The following is a 23,206-nucleotide window of genomic DNA, read 5'->3' as shown; positions in this document are numbered from 1 at the left end:
AATCTTCAGTCAACGTCTTCAGTCAACAATCGTTCGAACAACAGTTGACTAAACACTAAGCTCTGCTAAATTTCTTAAACAGTGAACGTCTCTTCAGTCAACGTAACGAGTCAACGTTTGACTTATGCCATTGACAACGCATATGCGTTTCTTCAGTCAACGACGTATGTTATGGACCTTTCAATTGAATTTCGTTTCGAATACCGCGCTTACGGGACCTGAATATGGCCGATATTGGTCTGTGCCGCACTCTCTCTGTGAAAAACGCACTTGATAATCCACTGTGGAAATTGGAAAGAGCGAGAAAAAAACCCTACCCACAGAGCTCCTAGTAAGAGCTTTTAACTGAAGGTAAGAGACCTTCGCAAGTCAGCTGGAAACTTCAAATGCAAGTCTGGTAGCCTAGATAAAGGCGTCAAGAACGCATGAGGCAATCGAACGGTGCATTTGTGTAACTGACGAATGTATAAATACTTGCATAGAATATTTAATTCAAGTGAAATAAAATCACGTTCAAAGTGCAATCCCTCAAATAAACTATACCAAGATATTTAATTGTGAAGGTAAATACTGACAGCTTTGTCGAACCTCAAATTAAACAGTAATTAGTTCGATTCGTTCGGGGGTAAAAATCAAAATCATATACAATCATGACTGCATAATATGACATCCGAGGCGTGTAACGCCGCTAGTTTATTCGCAGTCTGTTGTCTTATCATCAAAAAAAAGGAGAAATTTGTATCGATTAAAAATAGAAAATAACGGGCTATAAGTGGCTGATATAATTAAAGAATTCTACAGACTAGATGAAATATTGTAAGTAACAACTAAATCTTCAAAACTCGTCCATACCATACGACATAAGACTATACAGGCAATGTGTCGGACGGATCAATATTTCACCCTCTTTTGTCCCCTATTGCTATTTCCTAGTCTACTAATTTTAGCTTCAAGAATATAGATATATGAATGTGATGCGTATTGGTTCAATGAATCGTGTGTTCTATTTTTCGTGGCATTTTGAATAAATAATGGTTGAAGACAACGAGTCCAATTGTCGGAGGAAACGTGTTCGGATGATCGAATCGAAACCGTCTTGTCTCTTTTCTCACAATCAGATACACATACCTATTTAGAGATCAATGTTAGTACGTTTCGCGCCTATTGATTATCTAATAAAATTAACGGTCAAATAATTAACATACATTTGCCTTTAATATCAGCCTGCAGATCTATGTAGAAGATTCTATAGGAACCACCTCTAGCTTGACCTTTCGTTGATGCAGTAGAAATCTCAAACTTGCGGTTCGAAATTCAAATATATGATACCCCGTAGAAGTAGAACAATCACCACGTTCTTTTAAATTAAACAATACTGTTCGTTGATTAGTGTCTCCGTAAACTCAAACTTGTCACAAAAGTGGTGTGATTGGGTAACACAAATTTTCTTAACTTTGTGTGGGGTGTATAATTCGAAGCCTATTGGAAATGGTATGCTATCAGGGTATATTTTCGGATCAATAACATATTTGCAACATTTAGCGCAACAATGTTGCCAGGTAATAGATAAGTGATTCAGAAAAGAGCGTCCTGTTCAAATCTCGGATACTGCAGCAGACAGATAAAATCTCTATCTGAAGTATTTTAAAACAAGTCTAAATTTGAGGAGATTGTGATTATCTAATGCATACTACAGGGTAAGGGATGTTTCTGTATTAAAAAGGTATTAATTGAATTTGAAATTTATTCATTGCAGATGTGGGGAGAGAAGCTTATTTCTTGCTTCCATGCCAGAACGACGTGGTTAAAAAAAAGTAGTAAAGTCCATTTTTTTCATTTAAATCTTACCAAAGTCTGCGACATAAGAAACAATACTGTTAACTAGCTCCTTGGAATTATAATCAAAATATATTTATTGACCTATGATAAGTATGATAAATTCTATCATAATGCTAGAGAAATCAAGCACTATGCTAAAATTCTACCTCCGCTATGTGTACAAAGTTATAAAAACTGAATTGAACTTATTAAGTATAAAATGAAATATATATTCTGATATAGACAGGTATTTATATACAACATAGATATATAGTCATACTCAATTAATAGGATAGTCCTTCATCCTCAACACGTGTCTCCTAAACTGTCAACAGTAGTTACAGATACATGCACTACATACTACAATTATACACATATATAAATATAGTAACAAGCAAAACTAAGTGGACGTAGATGTGCTATAAATTTTAGTGATAGCAGGGTTACAATATCCTAAGAATTGAAAGTGAAAAAATAGATTTCGAATACAGTAATTCAAAAATGGCCATACCGTACGACGAGAGTCTGATCTGGATAGTAGTAGTTGGATTCATTGTCGCATTCATATTAGCATTTGGAATTGGAGCAAATGATGTTGCAAACAGTTTTGGAACCAGCGTAGGTGCAGGTGTTCTGACAATAGTACAAGCTTGTGTGTTGGCTACGATATTTGAGATTGCTGGAGCGGTACTGATAGGATATAAGGTAAAGTTACAATACTTCCATCTATTCACTAAATACCATGTACCAGATAGGCTTTCTAATTAATATTGTGGTATCTTCCACTTAATTTCAGGTATCTGATACAATGCGTAAAGGAATACTTGATGTCTCACTTTATGAAGGACATGAAAAAGAACTAATGCTGGGTGCACTCTCAAGCCTGGCTGGATCAGGCATCTGGTTGATTATCGCAACTGCTTTGCGTCTCCCTATTTCTGGAACCCATTCCATCGTGGGTGCAACAGTTGGCTTTTCTCTTGTATGCAGAGGTACTGCAGGGGTACGTTTACTGACTACCTCTCATATTCATATTGCAATCAAAAATATTCATCCCACCTTAGGAAATAAACAAGCACTTATATCATTTGATCTACAGCCACAGATCAATTATCTTACTTTACCATAAAATGTCAAATGTGTACAATAATAGCTCGTTATTTCTTTCAGGTGAAGTGGGTGGCCCTTGGAAGCATAGCAGCCTCATGGTTTGCTAGTCCGGTACTAAGTGGCCTAGTCTCAGTCTCTATTTTTCTGCTACTGAGAAAAGCCGTGCTACGAGCCAACCAACCCTTTGAACAAGGTCTCAGATTTCTTCCCTTAGCATATGGCCTAACTATTGCTACAAATGTACTTTCTGTTGCACATGACGGGCCAAAACGTGAGTCTATTACCTACATGTATTGTAATGTAATGACATACAAATGTTATGTAAAAACATGTTTATCAGCATCGTTTATTCACAGTTTTGAAACTGGATAATATACCATGGTGGGGTAGCCTAACAGCTGCAGTATCTAGTGGCTTGCTGTCGGCTGTTGTTGTGTATATATTCATAGTCCCATGGCAGAAGAAGCGGATACTACTTGCTCGTGAAGCTAATGAAGGAACCACTGAATTTGGTGCTTGTGATAGAAAGGAAACAACTGCACTGTCTGTCATTTCCCCTGCCCCCTCGGCCAGTAACAATCAAGAAGAGACTCCAAAACTCAGAGGAAATACAAGTGCTAGTCCCTTATTATTGGCCAGTGGAGCAGATGTGGAAGGTTCCAATATCGAGTCTGGCATGGATGAAGAAGAACCACCAGAAGTATCAAGGTTGTTCTCATTTCTCCAAGTTCTAACTGCTGCATTTGGAAGCTTCGCTCATGGAGGGAACGACGTTAGCAATGCTATAGGACCTCTGATTGCCCTGTGGGCAGTCTATGCTGATGGATCTGTACGCCAAGAAACAGAAACTCCACTACTCATTCTTCTGTACGGAGGATTAGGTATATCTATTGGACTCTGGATATGGGGAAGAAAAGTTATCAGAACTCTTGGGCAAGATTTAGCACGTATTACACCAGCTAGCGGATTTACAATTGAGGTGAGGGCTTCATGCATGTATTACAATGTCGCATTATTAATTCAGGTTGGCTTTTCTGGATAGCGCATCAAATTTAGTTTCAAATGACTACTTCAACATCGCTATTTATGATGCTTTTACAATGTCCATTCTTCCCACTTCTTATACTATCTTAATATCAATAAAATGTGAATAACTATAACAGGTGGGTGCAGCATTAACAGTTCTGTTGGCAAGTAAAGCTGGTCTTCCTGTATCAACAACACACTGCAAAGTTGGTTCAATCGTATGTGTCGGATGGGTGTCTCGTGGTGGAGGTGGCGTATCTTGGACGCTATTTCGTAACATTGCCTTTGCATGGTTAATCACTGTACCAGTTGCAGGCTTATTGTCTGCTGCCTGTATGGCTGTATTTAGGCAGGTAATCACTGTCTGAATCGAAAGTTAAACTAGACTTAGCTTGTTAGTAAAAGTGAAAGCCATCCAATACAGCTATTGTTATTAGGAAATAAAGAAATGGAAGCTGAAATATATGCAAAATAATTTTTCTTCTAATATTGTTTCATATCTTCTGTGAAGTAGGCATTAATTGCACTTAGCTACAGGACGTTTGTGAGAATGAGCCAAGGTAGGTAAATAAGAAATGATGTCTTGCAAAAATACATACTCAAGGTGTTCAGAACCATTACAATGTTTCGTCTCAAAAAAATTATTTATCTCAAAATATCTCGAATGGATTTCTGTTGATGGATGATAGCATTCAAATAGTCTGTAATGAAATATGTTTAATTCCAAACGCAACAAATAACAAGATAATGGATGTTTGACTCATACAGTGACATAGTAGAATAGTAGAATGTCACCAAAATGCGTAGGAAAGCCCAGAAACCATAAAAATATTCTTCGCAGTGCAATAAAACTCAGTAATTGAAATTTCATATTTTTTCTCTTCCTCACAACACTCACTCTACTGCAACTTGCAAGCTTGTCAAGAATCCTATAGGGATAATATTTGAACCAAACAATCAATGTATTGTACAGAATGAGTTTTTATAGTACAAACAGAGTAGCGTTGCTATAGAAACACATTCAGTTACTTCAGGCTTTCTTGGAAGCATCATTCACCTATAACATCTGTCATATAATAATGTTTTGATAAGCGTATGTATTAGAGATTTGTCTGTAGCAATGGAAAGTCTACCCCTTGTACCGGGGTATACTTTTCGAGATGCAACAGTAAGTATTCTCAGATGTGTGTTCAGTACACTATAAAAAATCAAATATACAGAATATGGACATCATAAAAACTAAAATGCAACTCGCTTCTAAAGATCCAGGATCACAAACTGAAGCAGAAATTTGATTATTTGAATGGATTCCGTATACTACGTGACAGCAACATTGGCATTGGGAGAAGACCCATTGATACTGCCTCCAGCGCTTTTGCTGGACCTGAGAATCCCATAGAGTATGTAGATTTCTAATAAAAGTAGCAGTAGATTTGTTTACATGCAACTGAGTTCATTTTCTACAAAACCTATAGGGTTCAATATGGCCTTCTGTTAGTGATTTCTTGAATCTTGAAGACCCCACGTTCTGGTATATTTTGTGGGGGACGGTAAATCAAACACTGAATTTGAAAAGTTTTCATGTAAATAGAAGATACACATTTTGATACAGGTACGATCCTTCATTGACTTATGGTCGAGTGCGTGAATATGGTTATCGACAAGTTATACCACACTATGTACTTTTTGCACAAAAATGCTTGAATTTCAAAGCATTCTTCCGACAAGGTGTATTCAACTCGCCAAATGAACATTTTCGCATACGACACGTCAATATAATTTATTTCTTGGAAGATGACACAATGTCAGTCATGGAGCCCCCTATAGACAATTCGGGTTTGCAGCAAGGCAGAATAGTAAAACGAGGAAAAATACTTAAAAATACCAGAGGGAATACGTACCATTGGAAAGATCTCAACGTCGGTATAGATCTGGGTGCGTGCTGTTTGAAATACAAAGTTAATTCTTGTACACAATTATCAGCACCAGGCCAGTTGATTTACGTGCATGGAGTGGATGTGATATCTTTCCTTGATAAATAGAAGCATTCAATCCATTCAACACAATGACAAACTAGTTCTCATTCATCATTTTTACATGTTGATTTTTCAGGAATTTATGGTGTGGTATACCATACTGTAGACTGTGACTTGTTCACTAGAGAGTTTTTGCGCAGCCAAGGAGTAGATGTCGGTGACAAAGAAGAACCACCTCCTGATCCTTATACGCAGTTACGTCAATTGAAAAATAAAGTGCCAACTAGATTAACCCCAGTGGCAGATGATACTCGACGGCGGTTTCTAGAATATGACACTATGGTCCTTAAATTTTATGCAACTTGGAATGATGATTGCTATCAAATCCTTTACTTCCTGACTGATGACACAATTGCAGTCCGCGAAGTTCATCAGCCGAATGATGGCAAAGATCCAACTGCAATGCTCTTGAAAAGAACCAAATTGCCAAAAAATTGGAAGGATAAGCCATCTACATACCCAGCAATTTACATGGAATATGGGGATCCGGAAGTGATAGAGTATTATACACCAAGAGATCTCAAAATAGGCGATACGATATTTGTTTTTGGACGTCGTTTCTTCCTTTATGATTGCGATCCATTTACCAGAAAATATTATTCAGAAATGCTTGGTTTGGTTCAGCCAGAGAGAATACAACCACCAAGTGAAAAGCAGAAACCTTTGCCCGAATATGTTCCTCCACCACACATAAAATTTGGCACACCTGAGGATACACTGGCTGGATGTTTGAGCATGCTTCCTAAACCACCTAGGACCGACGTAATTCGCCAAGTTTTCAACTTTCCAAAAAAGCTTCGCTACTCGATGAAGATGGAAGCTGTCCACCCCGAAGACGAAGGGCGTGAATTTATTCTGGAGTATAGTTTAAGCAACGGCACGATACAGATTTCAGAACCAGAAAAGCGTAACTCTGGACGCAGAGGTGGTACATTTTTAAGTACAATGCTTGTACCTAAGCCAGGCACTGGTAGAGACAACCCAATATATTACACCCCCGAAGATTTTTTGATAGGAGCTAAAATCAATTGTTTTAATCATCGTTTCATCATAACTGGAGCTGATTTGTATGTATATCGATACATAAAAGCAAACCCAGAAAAATTCTGTGAACAGATACGAGATAATATCCGGAATTATTTTGTGCGAGAGGGTCTTATTCAAGATGAAATAGATGCAACAGCTAAAAAGATTCAGGAAGAAGCTGACAGCAAGCGAGACTTGGATCCAACGGTCGGAGAGCCATTTAAAGATGATTTTGATACAGCTCCTTGTGTTGAACAGTTTACAGAACAGGCTCTACGTAAATATGAAGGTGAACATGGCGAATTAAGACAACCTACACCACCTCCAGAAGAACTATGCCCAGGCCTAACAACTGTTACAGAACCTATACCAGTTGATAATTATTGTGCACTTCAGTATAAAGATGAGCCCGAGAAATTCTTTTCTCAGCCTAAAAAAGAACTGAAATGGGCTGACCAGGTAAAATCAACTATATTAAATTGCAAACAGATCAGTTGTTTTAATTCATTAGGCTTGATAAAGTTCTGCGGTATTGTTTTGTATGCAATATTGATGTTTGTATTTTTTTGTAATCAAAGATCCAGAATGATAGAGCTGGCCATCCAATTATCGCATGCCAGCAGGAATTACCAGAGTGTAAAACAACAATTCCTCATGAATGTATACCACCTCATTACTTCAAAGATCGAGACCACAGGTTTGAGGTAAACCTAGCAAACTAGAGTCATTTTTATCCCATTAGCCTACCATAGCTAGATATTCAATAAATTTCAATGTAACTTTTTTGAATTCGTAGTAGGATTATTATTTCTTTTGGGATCATAGTTCTCGCTATACATATTTAATTATACAGGTTGGGCCATTTAAAATGATCAGGGCAATTTTCTCTCAAGCACAGTGAGATATGGAAAATTTTTCAGACACTAATTCATCTATGCAGAGAATCATATTCTCACGCAACTTCTGCGCGATTTCGGCAAATGCAGACAACTGATTCTTCATTCTTCTTTATGTAATATCTCTCCACCTATTGGTTCTTTTATATCGTACTTTTTACCTCAGAATTGAGTACCCTTTCGATTTATGCAGGCAAAAATACGCGATTTCATTTGAAGAAACGAAGTTGACCTCCAAATGACCTTGATACTTCGACTAAGAAAAAAATAAACAACACTATCTTGTGTCCCCTTTGAAACCATGAGACTATTGTACATACAAAACAATTTTCCATATCTCGCTTCGTTTGAGAGAAAATCAGCCGGATCACTATGAATGCCTCGCCCTGTATAATGTAATACATCTATACTGATACAATTTTGCTATAACTTGCCCGTTGTCCATAAAATAACGATGTATTATGTGTGTATACCACAGTATGGATCATTGTGAACAGAATACTGGTAGCATACCATTTTGAATGATCCAGGTGGGTCAACTGATGTATGAGATGGCAACGGAGCCCCCAAAACCAGAAATTCCTTCATCACCCCCACTGATAGGTAGAGAACCAGGACAGCGAACTATGACAATGCTTCGCAACAGTTGCAGAGGGCCCTATCCACCTTAAAGCATTGTGCTTAATCTTCTTATGATGAATAAGGGTTGTAATACATCTGCACAACAAAATATAACGCATTAGCAAGACCTCGAATTATTTGTCTTTTCCATCAATCAATTGGATTATTTTTTAAATGTATCATCACTGATTTTCCTGTCAAGCCAGTCACCGATAATACTACAGCGAATATGAAAACATCAACGAGTTTGGGATCGTAATGAAAAGATTATAGAGTAAAGGATGGATGGTAATCATTGGCGTTCGCCAAAAAAAAAAACAAACTGATACTGTTAACAATGAGAACCATATCTCATGGAATTCTTATCAAATAGTACAATCATAATTCATGTCACAATAGAGTAACTGTAATATTATTTCATCTGCTCGTGTAATAATTTTAAATCATTTGCTGCGGTCCACGACTAATATAATAATTGGTAATATTATAATTCGCAATAGATAATTATTTATATTTCTAAAACAACCAGCTGGCAATAATTTGTTATTATCCATTGATCGAGCATAATTACATAGAAAACATAAAACCTCGTGGGGAGCCTCCGCACAGTATTATTTCAATTAAGAAGGGAGGGCTTTTTTAGTTGCAGGCACCAGATTATAATGTTCATTGCAGTTTCAAAAAGGTAATCCAAACCGGCACTTGCTCAAACTATCGTCATTTCTTGATTTTTAACAAAAGTCCGTTCAAGCATTTTTACATGTTAGTCCACATCATAGTTTTTTTTGTTTTATTATCATTTTATATTTTTTTGGGTTTTCTGTCAGTTCTGCGTTTTACTTTTTGTTAGATATTTTTTTAATTTGTACGTTTATGAAACACCTTTCGTTCATTTGCACGATACACTACACTTTATACTTTTAAACGTGTGCACGTTTATCATAATCCGATGAAATAGAATAATCTCGTTCACAATAAACTTTATGAGATAATAATTGGGATGTTCAATGCAATGCTAATTATCGTACAGATCAATCGTTTAACAAAAGGGGTTAGCTTTAAAGACGTGACTCCTCCCACAGCAGTGAAAAGCCCTTTGAAGGTCCGGGGAATAAGCGAAGGGGTAATTAATATTTTGATAATTAGTCGGAGCGTCCTTCTTTCATGGTGGTTATTGTTATTATCATTATGCTTCTTTTGTAATCGTTGCTACTGGCGAGGACCTCCACGTCCTCTTCCTCGACCACCCTCACGTTCCTAAACAGATTCAATAACATTACAGTTATACAATGTTGCAGCTAGTTTGAATCCAACAGTATATTTATATCAAATTCTGCATGGAATATAATGCTAGCGCTTTAATACTTGGTACAATAATGCTATGCAAAAATCAAAGATAACTAACCTTGCGTTGATGCTGATGCGGGTGCTGTTGGTGTGGATGTTGATGTTGATGTTGTTGGTGCTGGTGATGATGATGATGATGAGGAGGTTCACCCGAATGGCCCCTACCCCTGTGATTGGGAGGGGGATGATGATGTTGTATAGGATTAGGCGGTGCCTTTCGTTGATCTTCTTCAGCCTGCCTTCGTTCATAGTGTCCAAAGTCGTCGAAAATACTTGTAGAGTGTCGATAAGTGTGCAAAATGCGCAACACTTGTAGACCGCGTGCATGGGGTACCTCCTGGGCATCTCTTGAGTTGGTAACAGATTTGTTTTCATTATTTTCCAAATGAATATGTCGCAGCTGAACGTTCGGAACATCCTTTACATAAATCCAACGCACTCTAAATTGTCCCTTCCATTTGTCTTGAGACCAAACAGAACTGTTGCTCTGATAATCAACCGAAGACACCATCTGTGCCATTCCACAGAAATGGCCTGATCCATTGACAGAAAAAAATAGATACAACGGAGCTCCATCCCGACTAGCATCCCTGTAAGCTTGGTCTAGCCTCTTGTTGCCATGTTCCGTACTGCACCAGATTTCATATTTTATAGATCTATGAATGTCATCCTCGGAGTATGACTTAATGACAAAAAACCTAGCGCCTGGTGCAGACTGGTCAAATTCTGTGGGATTATAGTCATTTTTTACCTTTAACTCATCTAAAACGGGGTGCGTCGGTGGAGGAGGGGCTACTTGTTGTGGGATCTGCATTTGCGGCGGAGGGGGTGAAGGTGGGGTTGTAGGTTGTTGGACCCAGGAAGGAAGTGGCCGTGGCCTTTGTCTCTGAACAGGAGGAGGTGGGGATGGAACTGGGGGTTGTACTTGAGGTGGGGGAGGGGCTTTTGGTGGTGGAGCTGAGGTTTTTCCCTCACCCCAAGTCCCAATATCCATATTATGTTTTCCAGGGACCATTGGAGGTGGAGGCATTCCTGCCTTCTTCTTCATACCCTGGGAAGCAGAAAGAGGTGGTACAGGCTTTGCAGGTTGGCTGGCTACGCTTGCCCATGTCAGTTTCTTGGGTTCTTTAGACTCAGTTTTGTTAGACTGTTGCTGATTAGGTGGTAACTGCTGTTCCTGTCGTGATGTGTCACTTCCAATAGACAAACCTTGTACACTTTGTTCTACAGATTTCATTTCCGCCCCACCAGGCGTCGGGTAATTCTCGTTACCCCTTGGTGCTTGGTAATAGTCTTCGTAACGTGCTTTTCTCGGCGTACCCCATGTGCTATAGTCCCCGTTTCCATGAAAGTAATTAAATGTTGGTTGGCCAAAAGTACTAAATCCTCCACCTGCGCTTGCTGAAAACATCCCATCCATTCCGTACGAGTCGTGACCCATCTGTCCTCCATATCCTGAGAGAAACGCGACCGGGTCCGTTCCGTTTGACCAAGTGCCGTCTCCCGCTCCAAACGCCTGGTAGGGGAATGAAGTGCCATAATACGGTGTATATGGGTCACCTGTACCGATCGGGTAGCTGGAGTGATGTTGAACATTATTTCCTCCTCTCCATGAATCAAACCCTGTGTCTTCCCCAGCCACGTGTTCCGCCTGTTGCTGTTGTTGCTGGTGCTCCTTGGGACCATTGCTTACTGTTACATATATAGATTCTTCATTAAGCTCATTATAAAAATTCATTGATAAATTTATATACCACGGTAGCGCAAGTCTAGTAAATTTAGTCTTGAATTATGTGTACCAGGAGCGACCTTGACAACAGAGCCATTGTACAATATGCAGACATGCATATCTATTATTCTGCTCTATTATACGATTGTTAGTATGAAATGCACAACATAAGTGAATTGGTATTTTTTTCATTGCACTAAAGAGAAATATAGCTGAATCTTCACATATAGTTGCATCAACCCAAAATCTCCAAGTATTGGTTGAGATTGCTACGTAGTTGTGGCTGGCTATGAAGATTTAGGGAAATACTCTCATCCAGAGACAATCATGAATGAGAAAATATAGCTGGAATTATAAATTCAGACGGTAGATTGATAGTCAGATAACTTTGACACTACATTTTGATTCATTGACTTACATGTAGTGCCACTTAATTGCTAGAAAATAGATGAAATAGCAAGTAAACAGTCGATGCATTTGCAAATTGGAATGGCCCTTGTCTGGTATATCTTATCATGTCATATAACTAAATAGGTACCACCTAACGTTTGGACGATATGTTAATGAAATTGAATACTTACCCTGATTGTTGGGTTGTCCTTTCATCCGCTGCATCCCGTAGCATGGAAAAATACACAATTTTTTAAGTCACTGGTTCGACTTAAAGGGTGATGAATGGCAAATAAGTTGGTAGCGTGTCAACAGACTGACCTGATCTGAAACAGCTCCTGCCAATCCAGCTGACATAACCTGCTGTACAATCTGTCTGTCCCAGAGGATGGAGCAAGTTTATTCGACGTAGTAAACCGAGAGATAGCGTTTTTAGTGATATACACAACACTTCACAAGTAGACGATGATGACGACGACGACGAGACCGACGACGATGAAGACGAAGAAAAGACGACGGCTCCGACGATGAACAAGAACGGTTTAACCGGAGAAAAACTGATTCGTTGGGGAAATCAAATGTCCACCCTTGTCACTGAGGTTTTTTTACCTGAGGCTCTCGCGCACTGCCTGGCAATGTTCAACCGCGAGAGATTCCCAGGAATTTCACGTATTTCACCCCGAGCCGAGAGAATCCAACAAATATTCCTCGTCTAAAGACAATAACTGCGTGACGTGCACTGACCTCCCGTGCGCCGCCAGGGCTGGAAACCTCAAATGTTGGAGTTATGCGTTTACTTGCATCTTGACGCAGCTGCAACTATCTTCACACGATCAAGCCGGCTTTTATACATTCACCAAAATATACGCAATTGTTAAACAGTACGTTATTTGTGCTGCAATGACAGCTGTACACTGTAATTAATTAATCACACCGAATATTTGTTGTAAAATGCACCCCAGCCACCATCAAAAAAGCAGGCAACTTTAAGGCAACAATTTCTGTTTCCGAACAGTGACCGTTGATTATACCCTCGTCTCATCGGTATGACGTCTACGACGTTGTTGGTCGTTACATACTTGATTTCATTTTCTTTAGTCACAGGTGGCGCTTATTCGGTAATCTGGGTCTAATCTGGGTAGGAATAGGAATGGTAGCAGCCGTTAGCAGCGTTAAAGAGTACACATATGACGTAGATACAAAAAAACGTGAAATAGGTGTCGTTTTTCCATACACTTTGTACGAAAAAAAGGAAATTGAATTGCTTGTGGATTTGAATGATGGTTTCAGGACGTGCTAACGTGTTTCTTTTGAAAACTGGTAGCTGGCGCGGTAGTCTCAACGCGATAGGATCACAATTACCCTGGCCGTTGATTTTTTAATATGTCCAGCATCTTCTAGATCAAGTGTCTATTTACGAGTCCTTTATTTGTTCTTGTAAATTCGTGTACAAGGTAAAACTTCAAATATTGATAAATAAAACGACATCAAAAGAACTTGCTGCAGTTTGGAGATACCCACAAATTCAGAAGCGTTTGAACGCTTGGATGTACAGGGATTATTTACAAGATACGTTTATCTTTACATGATTAAATTCATACGTATACCACCGGAGGATATTTTCAATAGACGACTAGTTCTAAAATCTTTACCAACAACGTAACTGTAACAACAGTTTCAGGAGAGATAGGCGACTGGGTTTCCGGAAATAAATATAATATTCCATCAATTTTATAACTCACAAATTAAAAAAAAGCTATCTTCGTTGCATGGTTTGATTGAATTGGACTGGACCATGATGCCACCGATAACAGAATTAGTAGCTAGTAGCTGATGAACCATTGCTCTGGAGAATGCTTGATATTACTTGCAATTGAAGAAGAATCAAAATCACCTGTAAATCTTCATTAAAAAAATTATAGATACAGCCAAGATGCCATCTATGTTGAAGCAACGACGTGTTAATAAAGCTAGGAAACTTGTTAAGAAAAGTCAGCGTTTTGGAGGAAATTCTAGAGTCAAGCTTTTCAATCCGCGTGAGTTACCCATTGTTACAAACATTTTAGGATATTTGTCAAGCAATAGATGAGGCTAACAATTTAATGACTATGATATATTTTAGTATGTGGGAAGCTAAAAAGCAATAATATTTCATTAGCCAAGGCTTTATCTATGCAAAAACAAGAGAACCAACTACTATTTAAAGAAAACATTCGACTCACAAGCCAACTACAGTCCGCAAATATAGCTTGTAATAAACGAGATGTAAGTATGACATTTCTATGCTTTCATTATAGTAATACGAATCAGTTTCTTAATGTAAAATCATTTCCATATTCATAAATTCATTGAAAGATAAAAGAGGAGATTTTTCTCTAGAGTTATATAAACTTTGCACACATTAATGCGCTGTCATATATTTTTTTACAGCTGGGATTTGGACACATTCAAAATAATGCCAAGGAAATGTTGACAATGTTAGTAACAATGACGAATTATGTGACAAACACTATCATGCGTTGTCAAGAATTTTCGGGATCATCCAAAACTGCCATACAACATAGCCCTGCCTCAGTCACTAGTGAGTAGCTTTGTCAATTATTTTGACTGTCAATATAACAAGAGTTTCACCGCCATACAGAGTTGCAATATCTGTAAATATCAATCATCAATAGTCATTCCAAAAATGTCAAAAACCTTTAGTTCACATTTGCATTCGTTGTATCCCATATTCAAGTACAGAAACAGAGAACGAAGAAAACACGATTTTTCAGAGAAGGAATCAATGAAAAGGCTTTCAATGAAGTCTCCAACAAAAGCAATGGTCAAACCTATGGTAAGCGGACACACAATCACCAAGCCGACAATAAACTTGCGCAGGGTAAACATGCAGAAGCTGAACAATTTCACAAATCTCAGTGTCGTCGAAGAGGCATCTCCTGACCGTGTTCTCAACTCAACACTCAATAGTAATCTGCCACGAGTATCAACAGTATCAACATTTTTAAACACCAAAAGGACCAAATATGTACGTAGTAATCATATTGTTGCTTCAAAATCTGCAGCAATTCTAGGCAATGCACCTTGAATATATACCCTGAAAACGTGTTATTAGCAGGACGGTGAACGCAGGCGAAGACTACCAGAGAGAATAATACCAGTAGAGTACATCGGAGCTGATGGCAAGTCTATTATGATTCAACAACAAAAACGATACGTTATTTCCTACTCCAAAACTGAAATATACTTTCTGATTATTATTCTACAGAAGAAGATGGGGAAATACTTTCCAGACCCGAATTGAGACTATCTGGAAGATTTTCTGACAAACTTTCGGGCAGGACAAAAAAATGCTCGGAAAAATCACCCATCAGTAAGACACGAATCCCTAGTGTAACTCTATGCGACGTGTCTAAGATACTACACAATTTACAAACTATAAACATTGGAATGGTACGTGAATTTAATTTCGTCTAAAAAAAATTAGACACATATCTAATGACCCAATTTCACCCAAAGTTCACCACAGTCTCTTCAAATACATTGAACTTTTAGTATTATGCTGAAATCTTATTGAAAATTCTGTGCTTATGACATACCAAAATACATTGCAGCTGCAAGATTGCCAAAATAATGAAGAATTAACCACACGACCAAATGTTTTAAGAGATTCTCGACAGCAAATTAATGAGGAAGATTCATGGCATCTGGATACTACTGCACGTGAAGGACAAGAATCAGATGGACCTTCCGCTAAAAAATTGCAGGTCTGTGCAGCAAATACTGTTGGCCTGCGAGAGAAAAAGATAGAGAATATGAGTCTGACGAATAACCACTCTGGAATTTACGACCCCTTAGAAGGACCAAGCTGGTTACTTGGTAACAGTGAAGTTTCTCCGACGATTAGAGAAACTCTAAGTACAAAACAGAGTGTAAACGTTTGGAAAGGACATGTTATTGCTGGAGAAGATAGGAAATCAGATATTTGTCGAAAGAAGCGCAATGTTAGGAAGTTGGATTCATCAGACTCTGAACCAGAGGCTGAGAATAAACTGGGAAAATGTTTCGACGATGATTCGATGGAATTTACAGAATGCATAAATGGTCTGAGAGCACCAGAAATCGCGTCATCTAGAGTTGCTGATAATCAAAAGCATATTGGACCTCATGTTTCAAATCTAGCTGAAGAAAATAGTAACAGAAACTCCATTACCAACACCGAGATGACATATGAGTCTTCAAACCTATCAGAAGATATTGATGAAAGTTACAGACACATAACAATCAATCGTTCAACTGAATTTGTCACCGATCGCCGAATGCGATTCGACACTGATGATGAAGATGAAGACACACTGATGTTGCGATGCCTTAGACCGGTTCAACCGTCTAGTTTTAATATAAATGAATTTCGATTACCTGTTGTCAATGGCCTGGTTACTGAGCTGCCAGAAGAGCCGCACAATTTAATTGATGATAGACTTTCAAATAACTGCAGTGTGCAATTGCCGAAATTCGAAGACTCTCCAAAAACTGCTCAGATAAAACACACAGTGAAACAGAAGCAAAAGAAAAAACGAACTATAACATCTAAAACTGATTCTAGTGATTCAGATTGCTCGCCCAAGTTTAAATCAAAGTCGGTTAAGTTGAGTAGGGCCAAAAAGCTCAAAGATCCAAGCAGCGCCAAAGTGGTTTTGCAGAAACTCGATGACGTCCATCCAAACACTAATCCAAATCGTAGCAAGCAAAATGGCACCCATGACACGTACGTATAATATAATTTTACGCTTATATCTGAGCATATAAAGGCAACAACTTGACTTTGAAGTTTTAAACTGATGGGTTATTATTTTTCATCAGCAATACAAGTCAGAAGATGTCCAGTATTCACAACTCAGAACCAGTCACTGATAGCAATAACAGTACTTGTAGCGTAAGCGAGCCCTATCGACCCAAAAGAGTGAAAGCACCTGTCAACTTGAAAGAGCCACCTTTGGGCAGGTATGTTTGAAATTTGAGAATATGACATTATCCTACACATTAATATCACATATGAAGGCGTATCGTTCTAGTAGTGTTTTGAATTAATACAATAAGTTTTAGTTTTTGAGCTTACTACCTACTATTATGCATAATTTAATGCTTAATTTTCATTCCGTTAGCAAAAAATTATTTTAATAAAAGGTATGAACCCAACAAGCGTACAGTTAAATCACTTAAGCCAAAAAAAATAAATCTCAGTAACACTCGAAGTAACTTAGCATTGATAGTGCAGAACTTTTTGCAATTCATATAACTAGATCTTACAGCAAATAATATGACGGAAGGAAATTAATATTTCTCTAATCAAGGTGAGAAATTATTTCAATTTGCAAGTTTTAAATAGATTATTGCTAAATATTGCAAAATTTTAGCAGCATTAAAACAATGTTCTCAAATAATTGTTTTATAGTACAGAGAGTGAATGGTGTTTTTTTTTTTTTCAGAAAGCTGAGAAGAGAGTGAACGTTTGAACGAACGAATGATTTTGTCCACGTTGGGGGTCATATTTGAGACTACTTGATGTAAAACTAATATCTAGGCTTCTTTGTTATCTTGAAACATTTTGTTTTCCATCCAATTATAAATTATAAAGATATTCTCGTTATTTATTGATTATCAATGCTATACTCGTGTGCTTTTCTTTATCTTATAATAAAATATTTCGATCAAAAGTAGTACAATAGATGACAAGATACCACCGAGCAATATTAGTTGTATAACCCTTGTGGATGCAACTGCTGTCTTTTCAAAAGGTTGCGAATTCTGAAAGGCATGTACATGGGTCTTTGTTACATCATGGATCCATTTTCCAATAATTCCACCTTCATGCAACTCGTGTATTCTGTCAGAAATGCCGTTCAATTCCCGAATTAAATATTTAGAAATAATAGAGTGCTTACATTACAGCCGTGTCATGTATTTCTCTTAATCTCACCTTCTATTGATGAATGGCAAGTATTCGTTATTTTTCGTCATCACAACCGCAATTCTTTCTATGTGTTCAATTCTCAAGGTGGAAAGCTCACAAGATAATGCTGATTGTAATTCAAGAGCTGTTGCTACACTCGCCGAAAATGCGTATCTTTTTCTCGAACAAACCCACTGTAGTCCTTCTAGGTGTGATGTTGGTAACTTGGTAATGTTTTGCTCCATTATAGCCTTGTTCAGCTGTTTCATAAACTCACTTTTCGCATGCTGCAAGCATTTTTTTTTAATAAATTTCAAACCCTGATTCTTAATGGTTGAACAAATTAAGCAGATATACATTTGCTACATTTTAGAAATATTTTTGAAATTGAAAAAGTCAGATTCTTAGCACAGAACTATGGTTAAAAATTAGATAATTCATTTGCTTTTCAAATTTTTTCATTTGATCGGAAAGTGAGATTTGGATTCTAGATTAGTAGTACTACATGTAAATCTACGTCCAGAATTAAAGAAAATAATTGATTACATAAAGAAGTTCGAATTCCTTGCTGTTAGGGACAACACCAAGTTCATATTGACGATTTTTCAGCATTTCCCTGAAGGATATAAAAGGGAGTACAAACTGTTTCACAGCTATCGTAGAAGTAAATGCTGCTGAATACACAGTGCGGAACATAAATGCCCATATATTGAAAGACACCAGCAACAGACCCATTGAGAGCAGTTTGTGCTCCACGTTTCCTCCTGCAATAATAAAGATTTATAGCTTACTGGAATCTGATGTAGCATATACCAATGTTAAAAAATCGTTCATGCTCATTTGATGCATACCTTGTAGACATAACATTTGAAGTACCATAACACATACATCGGTAAAATTGCACTGGTTGTTGACAGTGCCAAGTTTGCAACCAATACGATGCACAAATAATATTGTCACCGGAGATATTGCAATTACGAATCCTACGTAATACCATACCATTGGGTTCAGTGGTTTTAAGAAATGAAACCACTCGTCACACTGACTTCCACATTTTTTTACGAATACCTTAAATCTGCAGATATGTATAGTAGAAGTGTGACACTTTACTGATGCCATATATTCATTACAGTATCATATTTAACCTAAGGAGAAATTACCTAATTTCCATGATATGTTCACTGAAGTCTATGAGATCTATGTCCGATGATTCAACTGCAACTCCTGCGATAGAGACGTCAGCTTCTTTTCTGGTGAGTATTCCTTTAATAACATCCTGCAATCCATCACGGAACCAAGATTTTGAACTGCTCTCTGGTACCATTACATATTCTGTACTGTTGAAATAACAAATCATATTTTACCATTGTCACACCCCATACCAACAAATTTTTCTATCTTACTCACGTAAAGTTGAATTCTTTTTCTAATGTCTGCCATAAAGTTGCAAGTACTTTAACTGTTCTAATGAGGTCTAAATTTTTATATGATTTCTGAAAATCATCATATTATGAGATACCACTAATGTTAATAAATTCTGTTTACATTCTATACCATGTCAACTGCTGCAGCGCGAAAAACTGCACCCCCAAAATCCCATCGTCGTTGTATTTTGCTTTGTTGCGTAGTTTTGAAACCTCCGGCAAAGCTCCAATCACCATGGTAGATTACTCGAACAGGATTATTTTTTGTAGGGCGATAAATTTCCCAAAACTTATAACCGTTGGGTGTTCTTCTCACAATATAGACCTCACTGCTGATGGAGAGTTCTACTTGAGAGATTATCAATTCTTGATCAAAGTCATTTGCAACAAATAACAACCATATATCTGTTGCAATATTTCCTTTTCTTTTCTCTGCTATCTGCAAAAGTATTTCAGGTAATACGTGAAGGGGGTCATTTAATGATTCAAAAAAGTCGAAATCGATTTATGGCAATGTCATATTTAAGCGTACAAGGTCTTATTAAATTAAGTCAATGCATAAGATTTTGATATTAACTAGTTGAATTCTGGCCGTTTTCGTACAGTTCAATCAGAATTTTGTTATCAAGTGCCATTAGTTCTTACCATGTATTCTGCAATGTATGTTACATTTCCCATAATGAATGATCGAAGTGGTTTGACACAATCTCTTCGAATAGAGGTAGAACCATTTCTTCTTTGGTCATCATTCATATTTTCCAGAGCAGTTGGTATGAAGTTATTTTGAATTGCTACTTGGTAAAACTCTTGTAACATTTTTTGCTCTCTGAACGAATCAGAATATGTGAAAAGGAGAATATGGCAGGTAACAAAATTTGAATCAGCAAATGCTTTTATAGCTTTCTGCATAATATTATCTGCTGTGACAATCCCAATTATGCCCAATACGTAGATAAATTGGGGCAAAAGCATGTTTAAGATTTAACAAGATGCTGTTTGCTTGCGACTGACAGAGGAACTGTGAGATTTGAATCGAATCACCTATATAAATAGTTGAAGTCTGAATAGTAGCTTGTATTATTATATGTGATTGTGTGACAACAATAACTCGAAATTCAAAGCTCTACAACCCATAATTAATCTAAGCCAGGTGAGTGAGCAGGCGTTCAATTCACCGAAGCGTTGGGCTCAAGCGTCTATAATAACAATAGTAACAATGCTTAATGCAATAAAATGGATAATTCGGGTGTCAAGAGATTCGATTTGGAGGAAGTAGATTTGATTGATTACGATGTGTGTGATGCATGTATCGGGTATTTATTATCTTATGCAGAACTTCAATTTTTCCACTTTGTTGAGGAAACACGAAGTGCATTTTCAGCATAAAAGTATTGCTCTGATTGCGAGTGGAGACTGGATTTGTAGTCCATCAAAGCTGCTCGATCTCTCTGTAGTACAAATACCTATAGAAATTAGTCAAATTGTGTAATTATTCAAACGATCTTTTATTTTTCCTTTCTCACATATTTGCATTTACTCACATCGATAACAGCTCGGTGACACTGAAGCTTTTTTGCCAGTTCTAGTCGTTTATCTAAGTTATCTACATAGCTCAAAAACTTGGCAAGCAAAGAAGACGGCGCTTGATTTTGATGGAGAATTTTGGAAATATCTTCTATAGAGAGGGTGGTTTGCAATTTTTTACTGCCAAGCCAACCCTGCAAATACACTCATTGATGTACCCATTTAACGCTGTTCTAATTACTTTTTTAAGAATCAAACTAAAGATAAGTATATTGTAACACTGACTTTATATTCAAAAGTACCTTAGTCAGAAGTAGAGCTTCAACATCATCCCAGGCTTGCAATGATGCCCTGGTACTAAGTGCGACGCTTTGAAATTGTCGAGGAGAAACAGCATGCTCCTTTGAGAGATTTGCAGCTGATACAACTGCTCCATCAGAAGCTCCCCAATGATGCTGGCAAGCATGTTGCAGACAATCTAATACTGAAGAATGCATTTTCAACGGTTCGCTTAATTCTGTAGCCTTTACTGCAACCTGCCACTCTGAAAAATCCATATAATCAGAGCCCACAAAGATTACTGGAATACCGACGTTTGGTAAAAGAATATATTTATAAAAACTTTGATTATTTACCAAGGAGTTTGATGTAATTCTGTACGTAACAGGTTTCCTTGCACTCTGGTAAAGCTGTAAAATGCGTTCTGTAACAATGCTGCAGTTTTTGTAATAGCCTTTCGAATTGATGTGTGTTCTTTGTAACAATTTGTAAATTTGTCATCTGAAAACTACAAGATTTATTTATGCTTATCAGCATAATATTATTTGTTCATTCTTTGATACTCACAGCTGCGTCTTTAGAGCGCCCCAACATCCTGAAAAATCATGAGACATTTTTAAATTAGCTTTAGACTCTAGCAGAGCTATATGTATAAAAACAAATATTCGATTCAAATACTGATGAGAAACAATAGGAAAGAAGGTTACGTTAAAAGATCAGTGAGCTCGTTAGTGCGCAACGTTATGGCAAGATATCGGATGTATACATTAACTGCTTCAGGTCTGGCTGCAAGTAGCCTTTGAATCAACACCCGCTTCAGTGTTTTTGCAATAAATATAATTACCTAGAAAAAAATAATTTACTTTATAGAGGCATATCGAAATGACTACAATTTTGCTTGGGGATCATTACGGACAATTAGAATGGCGTTTCCATCACCAGAATTAATAGCTGCATCTAGTAATTCTGATTTACAGGCAAGCGATTTGTATTGTTCTAGCATAAATGGCTGTCCCAGTAGTATTCTTCTCAGAGTTATCTCTGGTTGGACGATAGGCTTCTCTTCATGAGTATTTTGCAAGTTATCTGCTGCCAAAACTAGAAACAAATGAAGTTGCCTATTTCAAATTAGGATTTGAATTTTGGGGTCTGTTTCGACTATCAGTGTCCAATCCCTTGGTATGACTCTGATGGTGTCAATGATACATTGTATTGATGTAACTCTAAGAATTGGAATAGATAAATCATAGTACGTACTACTGGTCAACGTCTGCTCAGAAATAACAGAAAGCAACGGTTTGAGGTTAGAGTGTGTATCATCTGATTTTAAGTAATTTTCGGAGTCACCGATATCTGATATTCCAGCTCGCAGCCGAGCAGTTCCTGTTTTTGATATTCCAAATAATTGACCTTCCTGTGAAACGAATTTATTGATCAATAAACAACAACAAACCAAAAGATGATACTGAAATTTCAGTTTGACAGATGGTGGTAAATTCCTACTTCGTCATCTTCAAAATTGAAGGCTAGTTTGTCACTAGTGTTCCAATAGTTTTCATCGTCTTTCGTCGAATTCATTTGTATCTCACAATAACTACAGTCACTGATGGTGTTAATAGTAAACTGCAATGAACTCTGAAAGCTTCTTCGAATAATGTATTATTTGAACTAGTGTCCCCAAACTCTCCACCAGTGAACTTCCGTGGACTTTCATTTGATTGGGCAGGATTGTACCCACCAAAGAGGTAGCCACGTGCTCGAAATACGTCATTTTATGAGGTTTGTAAAATTACTGACAATGAAATATACATACCGATAGTTTAGGCGTATTTCAGCGTGTGAATCGGGAGTATTGATGTGTTGCTAGAAATCTAGTTGTAAAAATCACAAACTTTAAATTGTCTACCAGAAGTACACAATTATCTATGATTTATGATAAACGTTGCTTTGAAAAGAAAGAAGCATTATTTATCTAAAGATAAATGGATTGATAGGACATGTGAAAAAGAAATTCAAGAAGAATTATA

At 37.4% G+C, this 23,206-nt stretch overlaps 7 protein-coding genes across 15 annotated transcripts; 3 read left to right on the top strand and 4 right to left on the bottom strand.

The window, feature by feature from the left end:
- Positions 1–94: 94 nt before the first annotated feature.
- On the top strand, positions 95–4,819 carry LOC105690494 (sodium-dependent phosphate transporter 1-B). Of its 6 annotated transcripts, none has more exons than XM_048660296.1 (6): positions 95–351; positions 1,757–2,523; positions 2,615–2,821; positions 2,989–3,199; positions 3,285–3,907; positions 4,092–4,819. In XM_048660296.1, the coding sequence occupies exons 2-6, from the start codon at positions 2,320–2,322 to the stop codon at positions 4,320–4,322; spliced, it is 1,476 nt and encodes a 491-aa protein (XP_048516253.1). In that variant the 5' UTR covers positions 95–351; positions 1,757–2,319; the 3' UTR covers positions 4,323–4,819. The 6 variants fall into 6 exon arrangements, with proteins under 6 accessions (XP_048516253.1, XP_012263706.2, XP_012263707.2 ...); XM_012408283.3 differs by lacking the exon at positions 95–351 and adding an exon at positions 359–563; XM_012408284.3 differs by lacking the exon at positions 95–351 and adding an exon at positions 577–816.
- A 138-nt stretch (positions 4,820–4,957) lies between these two features.
- LOC105690444 (EF-hand domain-containing protein 1-like) lies at positions 4,958–8,654 on the top strand. Its single transcript, XM_012408224.3, has 6 exons — positions 4,958–5,122; positions 5,218–5,354; positions 5,567–5,889; positions 6,067–7,475; positions 7,595–7,720; positions 8,443–8,654. The coding sequence occupies exons 1-6, from the start codon at positions 5,075–5,077 to the stop codon at positions 8,581–8,583; spliced, it is 2,184 nt and encodes a 727-aa protein (XP_012263647.2). The 5' UTR covers positions 4,958–5,074; the 3' UTR covers positions 8,584–8,654.
- A 205-nt stretch (positions 8,655–8,859) lies between these two features.
- On the bottom strand, positions 8,860–13,086 carry LOC105690653 (YTH domain-containing family protein 1). The gene is made up of 4 exons (XM_012408648.3): positions 12,321–13,086; positions 12,191–12,218; positions 9,939–11,572; positions 8,860–9,790 (listed from the first exon to the last, which is right to left on the bottom strand). Exons 1-4 carry the CDS (start codon positions 12,354–12,356, stop codon positions 9,743–9,745), a joined length of 1,746 nt encoding a protein of 581 aa, XP_012264071.1. The 5' UTR covers positions 12,357–13,086; the 3' UTR covers positions 8,860–9,742.
- A 104-nt stretch (positions 13,087–13,190) lies between these two features.
- LOC105690602 lies at positions 13,191–19,500 on the top strand. Of its 4 annotated transcripts, XM_048660293.1 has the most exons (10): positions 13,191–13,453; positions 13,922–14,035; positions 14,122–14,264; positions 14,430–14,580; positions 14,774–15,027; positions 15,115–15,181; positions 15,268–15,452; positions 15,614–16,767; positions 16,863–17,003; positions 19,085–19,500. In XM_048660293.1, the coding sequence occupies exons 2-10, from the start codon at positions 13,933–13,935 to the stop codon at positions 19,299–19,301; spliced, it is 2,415 nt and encodes an 804-aa protein (XP_048516250.1). In that variant the 5' UTR covers positions 13,191–13,453; positions 13,922–13,932; the 3' UTR covers positions 19,302–19,500. The 4 variants fall into 4 exon arrangements, with proteins under 4 accessions (XP_048516250.1, XP_048516251.1, XP_048516249.1 ...); XM_048660294.1 differs by having other exon boundaries at positions 13,191–14,035; positions 15,118–15,181; XM_048660292.1 differs by having other exon boundaries at positions 13,191–14,035.
- On the bottom strand, positions 17,623–18,424 carry LOC125502248. The gene is made up of 2 exons (XM_048660314.1): positions 17,980–18,424; positions 17,623–17,886 (listed from the first exon to the last, which is right to left on the bottom strand). Exons 1-2 carry the CDS (start codon positions 18,309–18,311, stop codon positions 17,667–17,669), a joined length of 552 nt encoding a protein of 183 aa, XP_048516271.1. The 5' UTR covers positions 18,312–18,424; the 3' UTR covers positions 17,623–17,666.
- On the bottom strand, positions 19,356–20,362 carry LOC105690603. The gene is made up of 3 exons (XM_012408542.3): positions 20,022–20,362; positions 19,507–19,815; positions 19,356–19,445 (listed from the first exon to the last, which is right to left on the bottom strand). The coding sequence occupies exons 1-3, from the start codon at positions 20,346–20,348 to the stop codon at positions 19,356–19,358; spliced, it is 726 nt and encodes a 241-aa protein (XP_012263965.2). The 5' UTR covers positions 20,349–20,362.
- Positions 20,363–20,677: 315 nt separating this feature from the next.
- On the bottom strand, positions 20,678–22,924 carry LOC105690604 (spermatogenesis-defective protein 39 homolog). The gene is made up of 9 exons (XM_012408545.3): positions 22,683–22,924; positions 22,437–22,593; positions 22,096–22,277; positions 21,887–22,023; positions 21,747–21,774; positions 21,536–21,680; positions 21,203–21,444; positions 20,918–21,094; positions 20,678–20,839 (listed from the first exon to the last, which is right to left on the bottom strand). Exons 1-9 carry the CDS (start codon positions 22,755–22,757, stop codon positions 20,714–20,716), a joined length of 1,269 nt encoding a protein of 422 aa, XP_012263968.2. The 5' UTR covers positions 22,758–22,924; the 3' UTR covers positions 20,678–20,713.
- Positions 22,925–23,206: the final 282 nt, after the last annotated feature.

The sequence above is a fragment of the Athalia rosae genome, chromosome 1 (assembly GCF_917208135.1).
Source record: "Athalia rosae chromosome 1, iyAthRosa1.1, whole genome shotgun sequence".
Lineage (NCBI taxonomy): Eukaryota > Metazoa > Arthropoda > Insecta > Hymenoptera > Athaliidae > Athalia > Athalia rosae.
Note: the sequence above shows the minus strand (reverse complement) of the source record. Positions and strands in the feature narration are given on the sequence as shown.